This window comes from Desmodus rotundus, chromosome 6 (genome assembly GCF_022682495.2).
Source record: "Desmodus rotundus isolate HL8 chromosome 6, HLdesRot8A.1, whole genome shotgun sequence".
NCBI lineage: Eukaryota > Metazoa > Chordata > Mammalia > Chiroptera > Phyllostomidae > Desmodus > Desmodus rotundus.
The window spans coordinates 7768689-7782914 of record NC_071392.1 but is presented as its reverse complement, the minus strand read 5'-3'; the positions used below and the strand labels follow the sequence as shown (position 1 = coordinate 7782914).

The 14226-nt window shown below is 46.7% G+C and overlaps 1 protein-coding gene across 3 annotated transcripts in view; it reads left to right on the top strand.

Moving 5' to 3' along the window:
• The window catches only part of BMPER (BMP binding endothelial regulator), a 218786-nt gene extending 207882 nt beyond the window's left edge, over window positions 1-10904 (top strand). For all 3 annotated transcript variants that reach the window (XM_053927054.2, XM_024563020.4, XM_045197422.3), the window contains 2 exons: window positions 58-188; window positions 9495-10904. In XM_053927054.2, coding sequence (XP_053783029.1) covers window positions 58-188; window positions 9495-9676 — 313 coding nt within the window. In that variant the 3' untranslated portion in view covers window positions 9677-10904. The remainder of the gene's footprint in view (window positions 1-57; window positions 189-9494) is intronic.
• The last annotated feature ends 3322 nt before the right edge of the window (window positions 10905-14226 follow it).

Here is a 14226-nt window from a genome sequence, read left to right as displayed (position 1 = left end):
TCACATTTAGGACGGTGGATATTTTGAATGTTTATTCCTTTCTGTTGGTTCCCGTAGGTCCTGTGTGACAGACATGTGTGAATGTCCAGTCCACAAAAACTGTTACTGTGAGTCGTTCCTGGCGTACACCCGGGCCTGCCAGCGCGAGGGCGTCAGCGTCCACTGGGAGCCTCAGCAGAGCTGTGCAGGTGAGCGGGGCCAGGCGGTCCATCCCAGTGCCCAGGGCAGCCGTGCCGACAAGCCGACATGAATAGCCACATTCCCCATGGCCACAGGGAAATCCCATCTGTGGCCCAAGGATGGCAACTGAAATTTTATTTGGGGGGGTTGATTGATTTTAGAGAGAAAGAGGAAAGGAGAGAGAGGGGTGCGGAGGGAGGGAGAGAGAAACATCAATTTGTTGTTCCCCTTATTGATGCATTCATGGGTTGATTCTTGTATGTGCCCTGACTGGGGATTGAACCCGCGTCCTTGGCATATGGAGACACTCTAAGCAACTGAGCTTCCCGACCAAGGCCTCCGAGGATGCCACTTAATCGAACACAGCAGCTTCCCACTTGGGGCAGAATAGAAAGCACTCAAGAGCAATGCTTTGGGACAAGCACGTTTGAGCAATTTAAGGATTTCCACTGTTACAAAATCCTCCCAACCACAAGCTACCAGCTGGATGTACTTAGCTACGCGGACAGTCACAGCTGTGGGTTGGGTTATATATGGAGCGAGGAGATTCAGGGCAATTGCAGTCATTTAAGGTCTTTAGGATAAGCGTGATTTTTTTTTTTTGAGAGAGAGAGATTGTGATACAAAGCCTAGCAGAATGTTCTATAATAGTTGTTGAGCTCTTTGATCTCAGGCAAGCTAATTAGCTTCTTTGGTATCTATGAAATGGACATCTTTGTTCATCCAAGAAATAGTTCCTACAAAGTGGCTAAGTACCAGGCATCGTGCTAAGCACGTGGGGGGACTTTGGTGACTCTGATAACTATGGTCCCTGTCATCGAGGTGCTGGCAGTCCATTGGGAGAACCAGACAAAAATAGTAACACTACAATAACACTTGCTAAGCACGGTCAGTGTGGGGAAGGGAAGAAGCAGAGCAAAGCAACGGAAAACAGATGGAGGGGGACTGGGCGGTGCTCAGATCTCTTCCTGCTTTTCACAGATGGCCCCGTGTACGGGCGACCCTGTAGAGAACAGACTGGATGGGGCACGATGAAAGCAGATAACCGGGCCGGGGGCTGTTGCCGTAGTTGTGGTGAAAACCAATGCCGGTGGCTTGAATTAAGATAGAGGCGATGTGTGGGGAGAGAAGCAGACAGTATAGATATATTTTGGAATTTTACAGTAATATCTACTATGCAGAGTTACCAGCATTAGTGATACGTATGTGAAATTTCTGGAAGCGTGTCCAACTCATAGAAGATGCTCAGTCAATAGGAGCTGCTGTTGATGTTTCGACTTAGAGATGAGTTGACTGAATATTGGTGACTTCCTTCAAGGGTTGGCAGATGTTTTTCTGTAGAGGCCCAGATCCGCCTGGGACAAAGAGACTGGGGTTCGCAACATGACACCAGAGCTAATAACCGCAGCTGGGCTAGTACCAAAGAAGGCCGTTCACCATGCTGCTGATGAGGGAATGTCTTTGTTGGTGGAAGACAGGGGCGATTGTCTGACTGGGGGAGGGGTCAGAGAGATTGTCTGGAAGCTTTATCAGGGTATGAACACCTTGTTCACATAGACCAGTGGGTCTCCATTTGGCTGCACCTTGGAGTCACTTTGGGAGCTTAAAACAACAACAGCAAAGACCCAGGAACCTGTTCCTGGGCCTCGCGCCCAGACATCCCACTTCAATTGGCCTTCTGTGACTTTTAAAATCTTTCAGGTGCTTCTGACCCCGCAGCCAGGATTGAAACCGCTGAGTTAATTTGAAGGTTTATTTGGGTGGTTTGGGGGAGTGGGCTGAGGTGTATTTGGAGGTCAGCGAAGCTTCCTCAAGCCGCCCCTGGATGCGGTCCCTAGTCTGTGTCCCTGAAAAGCACCAGAGCCCTTTTTTCTCCTCTGGCTTCCCTTTTGGATTCTCCCTCCTTGCAAACCCCAGTCCAGTCCTTGTGTCTGAGTTCACTTTCTGCAGCAAGAGCGGCTCTCTGTCAAGGCCACCCACCTCTCAGGGGACTACTGATGTGATAACAGCTCTCGTGAAGCTGGGACGGAGGCTCCTGAAGGCGAGACCCAATGCTCACCTATTCCCTAATGCATCAGTGTGGGTTTGCCTGGCCAGGGCAACGTTTTTGAGGGACTGGGTCCCTTCGGCACATCTCGAAGTCTCCTATTGAATACTCCTCCTCCATTCTGAGTCCTCCATCCCTGAAACGCTGGGCTCAGCAGAACTCTGTTAATTTTATTAGCTGTGGTAAGGATCCTATTAGATGTGGCATCTCCGAACCCTTCCAGGCCCAGAGCTATATTTAGCACCATTCCGGCACACACATTGCGTTTGAAGACTCCGCATTTCGTGTCAGCTTCCTGATTTCAGGGGCTGAATCTCAGAAGCTAAAATTACTTTCCCTAATGGAAAGGAAATCTGGCTTCTGAAAGGTTCCATTTACCACTTACAATGCTAGAGCCATCTGAGTGAAGTATAACCCCATCCGTGTGCAGTTTACAGGGGACCTTTCACACACACACACACACACACAACTTCTGCAGATGGACAGCGCGGACGTGACAAATTTACAGAGACGCACAGCATCTCTCAGTAGATTCATTTCCGATTCATCTGGAATTCCGAAGGCTCTAAGAATACTCTTCCCTTGTTTATAGCTCCCAGAGAAGAGAATTTTTCCAGAGCAAAAAGCTGGGAAGTTGAACAAATAAGAAGCCAGCCAGGCTGGACACGCTGAATGAGGGACTTCCCCACCAGGCCTGGATTTTGACAGTGCTGTGACACCAACACAAAGTCCGTAGCCACTAGCTGTGGGAGGAGGGACCCACGGACCTCCAGCTTAGCCTGCGGACTGCTGAGCGCAGTGCAGCACGCAGGGTCTGCCTAAGCCCGATAATGACGGCGTACATTAAGAGTTACCATTTTCCAAGCACCTCCTTGCCCAGAGGACTGCATTAGTACTTTTATTATATTTTATCTGTTTCAATCCACATCGTCATCTATTTGATAACATTCTATTACCCACGTTTTACTGATAAGGATAGTGAGGCTAAGAATATTGCAATAATTTGCTGAAAGTCACAGAGCCAGAAAGGAGGAAGATGGGAACTAAACCCAGGCCAATTTGCTTTAGAGCCTCTGTTCTTACTCATTATGAGAACAGATAAGCAAGAGCATTGTGGGGAAAATATATTTAAATACAAATATATATTTGTGTGTTATATAGGTATTTCCAGCTCCTATTCATTTGTTCCTTAGCATCGGCAGTTGTTACTTGGTAGCTTTTGACTCTGTGACTTTGTTAGGACCTTGCTCCTGCATCCTGCTTTACCCTCCTTAGCAGATTTTCTGCCCTCTGCCTGTCGCGGACGGACGTGAATCGTCACTGCAGTTTCAGTGATGATTTCCTAGTGGGGAAGGTGCTGGGACAGTCACAGTGGTGTGTGTCTTGCTGCAGCACCTGAGAGGTCTGCCTGGCTCTGTGAGCTGGTTTGTCTGGCTTTGTGTACAAACTCCAGGTGGTTCTCGCCCCTGGGCTACAGCATCTCTGCCCTGGGCTGTTCCTTAGCTGGCTGGATGCCTCCTGTAAAAGTTAGAGATAAAGTTGCAACCGTGACCCTGTGTGCCCAGTAGGGGGACACGGAGACAGCAGAGTTCCAGAGGGGACAGAGCCACACTTACTGAACTCACTGATACAACATGCGGTGCCTTTATGGGCTACCACATAAAAAACATGTGATGCTGTGTGTGTGTGTTACACAGAGGCTTCTCTGTGCCCCTTGAGAATAAGACGTGCCAACTCTAATCGCTTCCTGGTTTAAAAAAAAGATGAAACCAAATGAATTCTTTTAAAATGCAAACGTGCCAAATTGAATCATATTTATGCCTTAAAAATGATCAGTTGCCCTTTGTAATTTTGAAAAAAAAAAGGATTCACAGAAGGGTACACCCAGATCCAAGTCAATATTAGCTCTCTAGGACCCTCTAAAAGGTGCCAGTTTGAAGGCAGATTTAATCTTATCATCCCCCAGTAAAACCTAAGACTCTCCTGTGCCTAGGCTTATGACCCCTGCCTGCTTCTCTGCCCTTCTCCCCTCTTCCCCCTCAAACTCCCTGCTTCCACCCACCGAGCTGAGGATGCCCTTCCCCGGTGGAGCCAGGGTGGCTAGTCGTGGCCCACAGCCCTGCCTGTGCCCCGGATACCCTCCCTGCCCAGGAAACCCCTCCTGCCACTGTCTGTCTGACCATTTCTATTCACTTTTTAAGACTGAAGTAGATCTATTCTCTGAAGCCTCATTGATCCCTAGCCCTCTCAGCCTTGAGTGGACATCTCTCTCTCTCTTCCCCTGTCCCTTGCTCTCATTGTCTGATATGGTACATCCTGCATTTCACTAAGAATCTGCTCGCCTGGTTGGTGGTGGTCAGCCCAGGCTCCTGTAACAGGTCAGAAATGATTTGGTTCCCTGGCCTAAGATGATACTTAGATACTAGACAGCAGGTGTTTAGTAGAAGTTTCTTGATTTCATTTGAGTTGAAATGGAGATGATAAGGATATGATGGAAAAAGATGTTTTTCCTAGCAGTTCTTCATTTTCTACATTCTATTTTCTACCTGTAGATTGTGCGGGGGATATCAGTGTTCAACAGGCCAAGGTAAGATGTCCCAGGAGAGCAGTAGTAAGTTAAGTGGCAGAGCTGGAAACAAGAATGGAGAGGTCAGAGAGAAAAAATGGCATGGGAGAGGCCGTGTCTACAATGAGGGGAAAGGAGAGGACACCTGTGGGAAAGAGGAAATTCTGCTGAGTTTTCATACCAAAGGGATCTTTGCAAGGTTTGAAGGGGAAAAATACCTGGAGGGTCAAATTGAAACATTCTGGACGCATCAGAGTGGAAAATGAACTCAAGGCCAGCCAAGTGTAATCCACAGTAGGAAACAGGTGATGGATTAACCATCATTAAGATTAAATTGTCATCCAACAGGCACAAGCATTGACTAAGCTGCGCCTCTGCTCTTGGCCCTGTGCCAGAACCTCAGGCGTGGAAGACAAGGGCTCTGCCCCCAAGAGTTCTGGTCTCCACAGTTCACTCTCTTCCAGTAGAGATGCTTATCACAGTGGTTCCTGGAGCTTTGTGATCTACCGCAGACCCACAGCCAAAGTCTGTAGGGAATGGGGCTTAGGAATACAGGTTTTATTAAAAGATACTCAGGGGACTCCTAGGAGCATCTCTGATTAAGAACTACAGTTGCACTGTAATTGTGGCATTAAAACAAATAAATAGATAACTAACGTGAGAGGTGCTGTGGAATGCAGAGGAACGAAGGGCATCCTGGGGGAGATCCGGGAAGCTGCTGTAAGGAGGTCACATTCAAGACTAAGAAAATGATGAGCTTGTGATGAGGATCAGGAGTGATGATAACATAGTTCAGAGCTCTCTAGAAATTGGAGATGAAACTGGAATAGCTAGTGTGTGTGTGTGTGTGAGAAAGAGAGAGAGAGAGAGAGAACACAGTGCAGAGGGAAGATTCTTGCAGGTAATTTGTCAGGGAATAAGCAAAGAAGCTTGTGAGAGGAAAGATATTCCCAAGGTGTTAGCCGAAGACCCTGGAAAGTCCAGCGCCATAAAGTATAATGCAAAAAAGACCGACTATTTTGTGGAGAGACCATGGAGAATGGGGACTGCCCGTATATCCGTGGATATGGTCATTGCTGAACATTTGGTGGGAACGGGGTCTGCAAAGTAGTAAGTGAGGAAGACAGGACTCTGACATCAGTTACCTGCAGAGGAATTCAATCAAGTGACTATCAACTCTCCTATGAAGTTTGCAGGTAAAAGGAAGGAGAAAGTAGGTCTGATAGGCTGGGGAAAATCTGTGGTTAAAATGAGCACTGATATGAAAATATTTCTAATATTTAGAGGTTGGAGCCAACAGAGAAGGAAATTAGTGGGCAGTGAGGACAAATAATAAAGCAGGTTCCTGGAGGAGATGGGTCCGAAACAGGAATGGCAGGTCAAGGGCAGGTGCAAACAAGGACAGGCAGTAGGAAGATGAGTTAAGGGTGCGTGTGCAGTCCTGACCAGTGTGGCTCAGTGGGTTGGGCATTGTCCCCACAAACTGAAAGGTCACTGGTTAGATTCCCACTCAGGGCGCATGCCTGGGTTGAGGGACAGTCGCAGCTAGGTGCCCATGAGATGCAACCAGTTGATGTTTCTCTCACACCCATGTTTCTCTCCCCCTCTTCCTCCCTTCCTTCCTCTCTCTCTAAGAATAAATAAAATCTTTAAAAAAAAAAAAAAAAAAGGTGTACGTGCAGATGCCCTGGCTCCATCAAAAGAGAGGACAGGTGCTCTGGGACCCAGGAAGAGCACCAGTGGGTTTAGGTGAAGAGGATGGGGACAGCAGGAGCTCCCACTGTGTACCCACTTCCACTTTGGAAACCATTGCTGCCCTCTCATGTGCTAGAAACGCACACATCTCTGCAGTGACTGAAGCGGGAATGTGAGGGTTGTTATTAGAACCTATTCTCAGTCCTGATTGCCCATCAACATTACCTTTTTGGGAGGGCTTTTTTTTTCTTTTCATTACTGGTAACTTGATTCCACTTTTAAGTTCTGAATTAGCCCTGCCAGGTGTGGCCCAATTGATTGAGCATCATCCCACAAAGTGAGAGATCATGGGTTCGATTCCTGGTCAGGGCACATACAAGAGGCAACCAATTGATGTGTCTCTCTCACATCAGTGTTTCTCTCTCTCTCTTCCTCCCTCCCTTACCCTCTCTCTAAAAAAAAATAAATAAACTCTTTAAAAGATCTAAATTAATTGGTAAATTAATTGGCCTGGGGGTGGATCCTAATTTTCAGCTTTGAACACCGTTGGTCGGTAGAAGCAGAGCAGCACGTGGCATGCAGCTATGTGTGTGAATATGACGTTCAGCTAGGATGTCTCCGGATAACCAGGCATGTACCTGCCATGTATAGGATATTCGGTGAGTCACAGAAAAGAAAAGTGAAAAGTCAAACTATTATCAGAAAAGCATAAATCAAGAGATTTCAAGGAAGGATGAATGTGATTCGCACACTAAGTCGTTCACTTGCCTGTGAATTCAGTCACCCAGCAGTTCTCTGGGGCCCACGACATGTTCAGCACCACCTGCTCCTGAAAATACGGAAACAAAGCAGACTTTTCCAGATGGAGTTGGGGGAAAGAGGACAGGGAAGCTGGTTGCTGTCATTTCACGTTGTAAGCACGGGGTTAGAGGTGGGCCGCGGGTGCTCAGAGTGCATAGTCCAGGGACATCTTATGCAGCAAGAGAGGTGGGAGAGAGAGTGGGAAACTGAGTCTCAAAGAGGGGAAGACGGGATGAATTATGGTGACATTCGCCAAACTAGAAAATGGCACTATGTCAAGGCAAAGGACACGTCTTCAGGACTGACCTGGCTGCAAGAGGCTCTTGGTAGCCTAAGAGATAGAATAAAATTATCAAAAACCAAAACAACCTAATAAAGCTACATTTAGACCCATCTGATTTCCCCCTATTTGGCTTTATCATTTTTTTAGTTTTGTTTTCAATTAGCGTTTACATGCAGCTTTATTTTGTGTTAGTTTCGGGTGCGCAGCATAGTGGCGAGATGATTATACCTCAGGACGTGATCACCTTGGTGCTTCTGGAGCCCACCTGGCACCACATGTAATTATTGCAGTATCATCGGCTGTGTTCCCTAAGCTGTATTTACATCCCCATGACTATTCTGTAGCCACCTGTTTGTACTTCTCAATCCCTTCACCATGTTCACCTGGTCCCCCAGCCCCCTCCCCGCCGGCAGCCATCAGTCTATTCTCTGTATCTATGAGTCTGCTTCTGTTTTGTTTGCTCTTTTATCATGTTCTTTAGATTCCACATGCAAGTGAAATCACATGGCATTTGCCTTTCTCTGTCTGACTTACTTCACTTAGCCTAATACCCTCTAGGTCTGTCTGTGGTGTTGGAAATAGAAAGGTTTCGTTCTGTTCTCGTGGTGCAGTAACAGTCCATCGTGTGTACCACAGCTTTCTATCAACTCCTCTACTGACAGGCACTGGTGTGGCTTTCCTGTCTTGGCTATTGTAAGTAATGCTGCAGTGAACATGGGGGTGCAGATATCCCTTCGAATTAGTGTGTTGGGTTTCTCCCTGTGTGTACTCAGGAGTGGAATTGCTGGGTCACAAGACAGTTCCATTTTCAAATTTTTTTAGGAACCTCCATCATGGTTTCCATAGTGGCTGCACCATTCTGCATTCCTACCAACAGTGCCGAGGGTTCCCCTTTTTAAAAAAGTTCTTGATATTAGAGAGAGAAAGAGGGAGAGAGAAGCATCGGTTTGTTGTCGCACCCATTCATGCACCCATTGCTCGATTCTGGTGTGTGCCTGACTGGCGACCAAACCCGCAACCTCTGTCTATGTCAGGGCGGCGCTCTAGCCAGCTGAGCCACGCTGCCGGGGCGGGTCCCCTTCTCCACATCTGCACCAGCACTTCCTGTGGGTTGACTCACTGATGAGAGCCATCCTGATAGGTATGAGGTGATATCTCACTGTGGCTTTCATTTGCATTTCTCTGATAATGACATTGCGCATTTTTTCATATGTCTATTGGCCATCTGTCTGTCCTCTTTGGAGAAGTGTCTATTCAGGTCCTTTGCCCATGTTTTAATTGGATTGTTTGGGTTGTTTTTTTGTTGGGGTTTTTTTGGTGTCATTGAGTTGTATGAGTTCTATATAAATTTTGGATATTGAGCTGTTATCAGATATACTTGGCTTTACTTTTGCTCTAACTTGCCTCCAATTGATTAATTCAACACATAATTAAAATATGATTAAAATGTGTACCACATTTCCGATATCCTTGATAGGTGTTCTCCTGTATGTATAATTGTGTGTATTTAAATATTGGTGTGGTTGCACAAACGCTCATATTCATCAGCGCAATTGCTTGAAGGACTCTTTGGAATTAATCTTTCACACTATTATCAATAATTAAATAACCTTACAGATTTTTTCAGTAGCTGTACTAATGTGTAGTTTGTCTTATCTGGGCATAAAAGCTTTCATTTTATTTATTTTTTTGAAGTTCACTGGCCCAGCAGGTGGACCTTTGATGTTACTTTTCTCCGTGTGGGGGATTCCCTGGGTGTTTGTGGACTGTTTGTTATTCCTTTGTTAAACTGCAGAAGGGAACCTGCGCTGTGGCAAGGCCTCTGCAGTGAGTGGCAGGAGCCTGCAGAGTGGCCTCAGGCTGTGGGTGAATTAGCGAGGCTACTTCTCCATGTCTCACCTTTGCCTCCTCCTTTCTTCCAGCCACCCAGTGCAAGCACGGGGCTGTGTATGACACCTGCGGTCCGGGATGCGTCAAGACCTGCGACAACTGGAATGAGATTGGCCCATGCAATAAGCCGTGCGTGGCAGGTTGCCACTGTCCAGCAAACTTGGTCCTTCACAGGGGGAGGTGCATCAAGCCAGTCCTTTGTCCTCAGCGGTGACCCTTGCTCAGCAGCTTAAGACTTTGAAACCTGGTGTTCTTGACGCTGAAGTGGAGGAGCCAATGAAGGACTGCAGCATTTGTGTGCCGATTCTGCAAACACACTCGCACGGAGTGTGCATGTGTACATATATAGATATATAGATATATTCAGAAACATTTCATCATTTATATAAACTATAGGTGGATTATTATATGTATATTTTTTGCTATAAGACATGTATTGTTTCTAGAACCCTAATCCGTAAGCCATTGGATACATTGTATAAATAAGCCAGGTGTGTTTAATTTAACAAGGCAGCATGCAGACATATTGGAGGGCTTGAACATCACCTACGTTGCCATTTTTAAGGAAGTTTTCTAAAAACCCTGAATTGCCTGCCTGCATTAATTTTAGCTCTGAATCAGGATCTGCAGTGGAGTGAGAAATGTGTCTCTCTGGAGAGGGGCAGACTAGTCTCGGGGTGCTCCAGGATTCCAAAGGAAGGAGTGCATGCCCGGGAGAGGCAGCTGGTGGTTGGTGACAGTCCCTAATGATGTATGTCAAGTGAGGCGCAGGGTGTCAGAGTTTACTGGGTCGTGGTCTTACGTTATTTCCCAAACCGATGCGCTAGTTGCCAAGAAATAATATACTTGCTACTAGAGCATAACCAAAGAATCAAGCGGCTTCTTACCATCTTTGTGCATTCTTTGTGTCTCCTAATTACGTACGTGTGTGTGGTGGACGGGCATGCTTGCATGTCACACACTGAGATGAAGGGGCTCGTTGAGGGACATGTTAGTTTCACTGAGCATGAGCAGAGATTTGGAAAAACTTGCACAGCGTGGGAAAAAAAATATCAGTTTCTCTGAACCTCAGCAATTTAGGATGGGCAAACCCAATGAGTCGATGTAGGCCATCTACATTCTGTGGTGGTTGTATTTGTAAAATGACAGCCTTTAATTACTTCGGGAGGATTCCCAGCTCAGTGCTACTTGGTGACTGTCCGTACGTCATAATTATTGGATAGAAAGAAAGCCCTTACTGACCAGTTGATTTAACATTAGTCCAAACAAAGAATGGTCCGTGCACTTGCGCTGACATCCTCATAGGTTGCTACTTGTCACCATGTGATTTTCCTGACTTGTTTTCAGCCGAAGAAGTAAAAATGTCAACAAAACAAAACCCACCAATGTCTAAAAATAAAATGTTCTGCAGTGAAGTAAATAAAGGGCTTAAGACTTAAAACCAGGCATTTTCTATTTCAAGATGTGCTGTGTTATACTTTATAAACAAGCTCTACCAACTTCAGGTTTATCGATCTTTAACAGCTCTATTTAGACAGATTTTATATTCTTACAATACTTTGTAAAGAGTGCTATTAATAGACAGCAGCAAAATCCCCCGTTTTTGAGTCAGCATATTGCCATTGCTTGTTAAGACATTGGTGTGTCTTTAACATATATTCATCATACATTCATGACGGCGAAAGGCTGAACTTGGATTTTTGACTGGGACACATCTAGGGGTCTGAGTAAACCGAATAAAGATCTCAGTATAATAGTGACTGGCTGAGAAACCAGGGAGTGTGGTTGTCAGTTGTCACTGTCGTGAGTCCTAGACACCCCAGGCCATCGCTGCAGTGCCACACGTGGAGGGTGAGCTTTGATTTAGGAGACAGATTCCAGGTGTGGTTTGTGACCTTGTTCGTAGTGTTTAAGGGTTTAGGGGCACACTCTTGCTTATTGGTGACACAAAGAGGCAGCATGTGGGAGGGGTTAAGGGTCAGGCGATCTGGATGCCCTGCCACCAGGGAGGTCACTTGTCCAGAGATCTGAGACACAATTTACAATCACACTTGGGACCCCACTGGTCCCCCACACTGTACTGAAAGGAGGAATAGGGCCAATTGGTTGACCTGTCTTGTTTTTTTTATTCTTTTTCTTTTTTTTTTAATTTCTTTAGATTATCTTTGAGTTCCTTTCCAGTTCACTCTTTATAAAGGAGGGACACAGAAGAAAAGTGATGCGGAAGAGGACATTTGTGGGCGGTTGCTCACTGCCCATGACTCATCCAAGGACTGCGTACCCAGACCCGGAAAGACTAAATAGCCTCTTTGCCAACGCCGTCAGGCATGGCCGCCCATGGGGTGAAGGACGGAGGCCTTTTTCACAGATCCGTCTCATGAATTTGGGTGGCTGGATTACAAGTTTGTGGGGCATACTGTCTCTGGGGTTTAGTTTAACCTTTGAACATTTTTTTTTACTCCTAATCCTGGAAGGAAGAAAGAGGGAGGACAGAGGGTGATTTGGGCCCAGGAATCCAAACAGCTGTCTGATGAGGGAGGGTGGGGCAGTCAGCTCCGGTCGGGATAGCCACAGGCTCTAGCTGAGCAATGAGTTTTGTCCAATGATTGATGATAATGGAGATGAACCCCGTGCTTCAGTGATAGGGGCCCCACTTGATTCACATAAGATATTTTCATGGGTTCTCAAAGCCCAGCTCCTGCAGACTTAGATGACTTGAAAGACAACGTTCTATTTCTTTCATTAATGTACCTAACCCAGGTTCTACGAGATCTACAAAAGTAATAGATGGGTTCATGTTGCTCTGTCTATAGGCACAAAATCCCCACGTTGATTATGCCCTTCGCTATGAATATTGAACTCGATGAGGGAAAAATGCCCGTGATGAAGAACTATTGAGATTCTCATTACACAAGGTGCTCAGGGAAAGTTCTTCCCTCTTTTCCTGTGAAAATAGAAATGTGTGAAGGTCCCGAAAGTAGGAAGCAAGTGAATCCTTGACATCGACAAGAGCAATTATTATTCAAAGGGCGGCACATTGAGAATCACGAACTCTTCAGGTTGAAGGTCTCTCCCTATGAACTCACTGGAAGTTTGCTGAGTGTCTGGCCACCAGACCGTGAAAGGCACCTCCCAGCAAAGTGAGAAGGACCCGGAAGGACTTGTAACCCAGGTTTCACTGAATGTGGATAAACCATTTTGACCAGGAAACTCTTTGTTATTAGGACATGTTTCAGACAGACAAAAAGGTACAGAGAACAATGTTGCAAACACCATGAATACGTTACCCTCATTAAGAAAAATAACCTGATAGGGAGTCAGTCCATTTTTCTGGCGTAAATAAAATCAAGCCAAGACACACGGTGCCACAGCTCTGCGTGGAACGTCTGCTTGTTGGGCTTCTGTTCACTTTGCTGCTTTTTGTCACTCACAGTCCCTGGATCTGACAAGCCTTTCGGATGTGAGGCGGAAAGCTCTCCGTGTGGGAGAGAGCGCCGGAGGGGACAGGAGCCAGGATATTTTAATTAGCTGTCTCCTCCACACAACCCTCAGGAACAAGCAAAAATTGTCTCTGATTCTAAATCCTGGCATACAAGCCTTTTCAGCATCCAGGATTTTCATTCTGAAAAATGACAGTGTTCAAGTGGCCAAGAATGAATGACTTCACCGGGAAAGGGAGCGAAGGCTGGTGCTTATGCCGACCCTAAATTAAGAACCGGGCATCTACCCTTTCCAGGGAGCTTTCAGGCTTCAGAGTCGTGCTGCCTTCTGTTGGATCTCATGAACCTGGTGGAATGGCAAACAATTGCATGAGCTTCGTCCTCACTGTGGATCCCTTTCAGATTAATTTGGAGCAATCCAGTTTTGAAGGGACCAGTGTGAGGCTGATGTACATCCTTCTGCATCAGCCTTAAGGGTTACTTCTGAGTGTGCTTGGCTCAGCAAAGTGGGAAGGGGGTTCCAGGTAGGGTTTTGTTCTTTAGGGAAATAGTGGCCGAAGTCCTGTATGTCGTAGAGCACTCAGAATATAACATTTGTCTGGGAGCTGGGGTAAATCGACAGGGCTGCTTGCAGCTAGGACCTCTGGGGCCATCTCAGGTCCTGTCCAGCTGCTCCAAGAGTGGAAGGGATGCCAACCCCTGGGCACCCATTCCCCACACAGCTCCCAGTGGGCTGTGGCACTGGGTGGGAAGATCTGCCCCAGGGCTGATCCAGCTAAGGGACAGTGTTAAGCAACGGAGTGATGTGACCAGAGCTTTGTTGCAGCAAGTGGAGTGGAGGTGAGGCTCTTGGTCAAAAGAGCAGGTAGGAGGCCCATGAGACAGCCCAGGTGAGAAGCGATGAGCCTTCAAACTAGGAGGTAGGAAGGAGCTAAAAAGGGGAGAGCTTTGTGACAGGTTGGGTGGCAGCTAGGCAAGTGTCTGGCTGGAGTGACCAGTGGCGATGGGGCCAGCCTGTTAACACGAGGAATGAGGAACGCTGGCTAGGGAGCAGGTTTACAGAAATTTTTATGGTAAATCAAATGTTTTCTTTAGGCTGACATCCTGAGCATTGGGGCTCAGAGATGGTCCTTCTTAAGACAGTCACCATCCAGGATGAATGGCTTATGAAGCAGAGGACCACACAGCTGACCTGGGAGTCTCGGGGAGTCCAGTGGGAGCTTTTCTGCGTAGGCGCATGTCACAGAGGCTGGTCAGGGAGGGTGACCGCTGAGATGAGCCTGCCTTGGCTGAATAGGCTCTACCTCTTCAAAAACCTGAGAGT